Here is a 3,367-nt window from a genome sequence, read left to right as displayed (position 1 = left end):
TATATATGAATACATTCACAAACAGGGATTCACATTTTAATGAGGAAATCTTCTGGGCTTGCAACCTTTTTTGATCATGCCCCCAAAAACAGATAATACTCTTAGAAAGATGAACTTGAATCTTGTAGTGCAACTTTTACGAAGTATATGTTTTTATTGTTGTCTACAACAGCCCAGGGTTAAACATTACTTGTACCAGTCTTTACAGTGTAGTTTTATAGCAACCCTTTTAATGGGATGCTGAAGAATGCATTTTGGGAGATGCAAGGAAAACCTAAAGGAGAGAAAGAAATCAATGAAAGTAATCCAGACTTGTGTTTACACTGGACAGAACTGCAGCAAAACTGATTCATTTTGTACAGGATGTATTGCGACAGCGCTGAGCGCAAGTCACCCACACTCTGGCTGTGCATAGAGCCCAATACACAAGCATACAAAGTAGAAGAAAATAAATGCTCAAAAATGCAGCTGAAAAACCTTCTGGCAGTCAGCATGTAGCGCTTCACAACAACCAGTAATCAGTTACTCAGAAATGTGCATAGTGTGTAGTTTGCATGGCCAAAGCTGATCCTGATAACAAGTGTTAAACTGGGAAATAATTTGTGATCAGTTTTCCTATTGTTTTGTTTTTGTCCTTGACTCTTGTCAGGTGAGTGGGTCCATGGATCAGCTGAGACATTTCATCTCCTTTTCATTTCTTGACTATCAGAAATTTAAAGTATCTGTGTCGGACAGCTATACTTCATTTTGCAGCATTTGTGCCTTGAGTTCTTTCTTTCTTGTTCACTTCACATGCTCAGTGAAGATATTGATATTTCTATTCTTCATATCAAGAGAGACTAAGTGTGGAATATATTCATGATATGCTCTACGTCTAAATTATCTGATGGAACATTTTGCTTCATCTGTCCACTCCAGTGTTTACAGTCATAGTGGATTATGTAACAATCCACTATGACTTCCTGTGGATTATGTTAAACAAAAGTCTTGCCAACATGCACAAAGAGTGAGCTGTGAGAGCAGTACACACTTTAAACATGCCAGTTTAGCAAAGGTTTCATTCTATTTGCGAAGGAATACATGCAAGCCAAACTCCACTTTCCCCCAAAGAGTGAATATAATCAGACATCCTATCAGCAGCTATTTTAAGCACAAATTGCTGCAAATGTGAGCCTAATCCACAAACAGTAGCTGCACCCCCAAACCTCTTTTATGGTCATTGTTCTGCATGGCCTAGCGTAAAATTACAAGTGAGGACAAAGTAATGTACTTTCCACCCAGTTTTCATGTGCATGATCACAATGGCAGGTGTGTGGAGGCTTTTCTTTTGTGAACAGCACTGGTGGCAGTTCACTGATGAGCGGTTCCTAAACAGCATGATGTTGTGATGTGTTCATGTTGGTCGTCTGAAAAATAGTCTGGGCCCTGAAGTTTTTGGTTGTTCTGTTTCAATCTACAACCTGGAAGTTTGTAGCAGTGCTATAGTCTGTATTATATCATGTTGCCCAGGCACTTATGACATTGTATGAAAATGTCTTTTTCTTGATCTCTGACTCTCCTAAATGTTAACAATTAGAACCTGACTGATGAAGGAATATATCAGCAACTTATCACATCTTAATCCACATACATGCTGGTAGATCCAGAAAGGCCAAAGATACGTTTTAAGTAATTTAGAAATGTTGATGTTGCATAGTTTGTCTACCAGAGGGTGCTGATAACTTTGGTTATAGACTGCAAATTGTCCTGCTTGATAGATAGCCAGGCCACAACTCCGCCATCTTGACAAAGTCTGAGGAAAATAAATTAATCTATTTAAACAGTGTTATTGCAAGGTACACTTGAAGAACTTTTAGCCACATGTTGTGGCCTTCATCTGCAGATGAAGCATGTAGCATAATGATAATGGATAAATAAGTGAATATTAGTATACTGCAGATACACTGTTAACGCAGTCTTGTCTTAAGGAAATGCCAAAATCTACACAAAAAGAACAAATTCAAGACATTTGGCTCGTCCATAAATGTTTGTGTATTCAGAATGAATATTACTCAATATGCTGTTTGTATTGTGAACTGTATTTCATAATTATCCAGTATTATTGTTAACTCGTATTTTTTGGGTCAAACATCGGTACCAAATACTTTCCACCTCTGCCATACACCATTTGCTGATGAAGGCTGAGAGATGTGGCTGAAAAAGTTGACTTTTTACTGAGGTTTTGTCAAACTAGTCACTGATAAACCCTTCAACTCATTTATAGAGTTAAAAATCTGTTATATAAAGATCTTTCTCGATAAAAGCTTTGTTACTGTTTAAGTATCTTTATGACCACACTGGCTGGTGATTTTTGGTTGAATAACAGTGGAGACATTTTCTCAATAATATCATGAGTGCTTCATGACTGAAACAGGACTGAAATGGAATATGTTGCCCCCTGTCCTGCTAAACTCAGTCTGGGTGTTTTAACCATATTACTTTCATCACAACGTGATGTGGAAAATGTAATATTTTTTCTTCGTAGCTCTTTGATTCTTTGTATTTGCTGATCCACTAACCACCACTTTTTCATGTTCACAATTCCATGTTGAAGAATGAAGCTGAGTCCCACACTGAGCCAGGCCTGTGAAAATGTTACGTAGCACCAACTCTGCACATGCTCAGTTCCTTCAGTTCTCTGGCTCAGAGCAGGTGCTAGAGCCCCCCCACTCTCCCAGCTCCATTGTCAGACTTCTGCAATCTTTGGTAACAGACCATATCAACCAGCTTAAGTCTGATGTTTTAGCGTTACTTAATAAAGTTTTTCTTTGTCAAGATAAGACAAAATAAACACACATCATTGCCATATTCTGGAAAACCTGCCTGACCTGTCTCATTTATTTTTTATATTTCACATGTCACATGACATTACACACAGACACACACACACACACAGACACACAGACACACATATTATGTGTGTGTATCAATGTTTTACGTCGGAGACTACAGCTGTGGTGGTGTAGGAGTACGGACTAAGCAGCAAGGCCAGGGTGTAGTGACGATGACCTCCAGCATGGGCCTCAAACACCACCTGTACACACACACACACACAGACACATACACATACACATGCATCACCATAGGGTCATTGACAAAAACATTTATGGTATATTCTCAAATGCACCACTTTGCTTGGAGTTGCAGAACTTGTTTTGTGCATTTGTCAGTGGCAATACTTTAATATCCATCCATCCATTTTCTATACACCGCTTAATCCTCACTAGGGTCGCGGGGGGCTGGATCCTATCCCAGCCGACTTAGGGCGAAGGCAGGGGACACCCTGGACAGGTCGAATACTTTGATATAAACCATAAATCACTTTTTT

The 3,367-nt window shown here is 39.0% G+C and overlaps 2 protein-coding genes across 2 annotated transcripts in view; one reads left to right on the top strand and one right to left on the bottom strand.

The window, feature by feature from the left end:
* b4galt6 (UDP-Gal:betaGlcNAc beta 1,4- galactosyltransferase, polypeptide 6) overlaps window positions 1-745 on the top strand; it is a 27,381-nt gene extending 26,636 nt beyond the window's left edge. The window contains exon 9 of the mRNA XM_008281863.1: window positions 1-745. This exon is cut by the window's left edge and continues 3,470 nt beyond it. The gene's annotated coding sequence lies outside the window, so the exon portion shown is untranslated.
* Window positions 746-2,848: 2,103 nt separating this feature from the next.
* The window catches only part of ttr (transthyretin (prealbumin, amyloidosis type I)), a 6,224-nt gene continuing 5,705 nt past the window's right edge, over window positions 2,849-3,367 (bottom strand). Inside the window, exon 4 of the mRNA XM_008281864.1 lies at window positions 2,849-3,073. Within this exon, the coding sequence (XP_008280086.1) occupies window positions 2,966-3,073 (108 nt within the window). The 3' untranslated portion in view covers window positions 2,849-2,965. The remainder of the gene's footprint in view (window positions 3,074-3,367) is intronic.

This window comes from Stegastes partitus, unplaced genomic scaffold, assembly GCF_000690725.1.
Source record: "Stegastes partitus isolate 25-593 unplaced genomic scaffold, Stegastes_partitus-1.0.2 Scaffold248, whole genome shotgun sequence".
NCBI classification, from domain to species: Eukaryota; Metazoa; Chordata; class Actinopteri; family Pomacentridae; genus Stegastes; species Stegastes partitus.
This window is presented reverse-complemented; position numbering and strand designations above follow the sequence as displayed.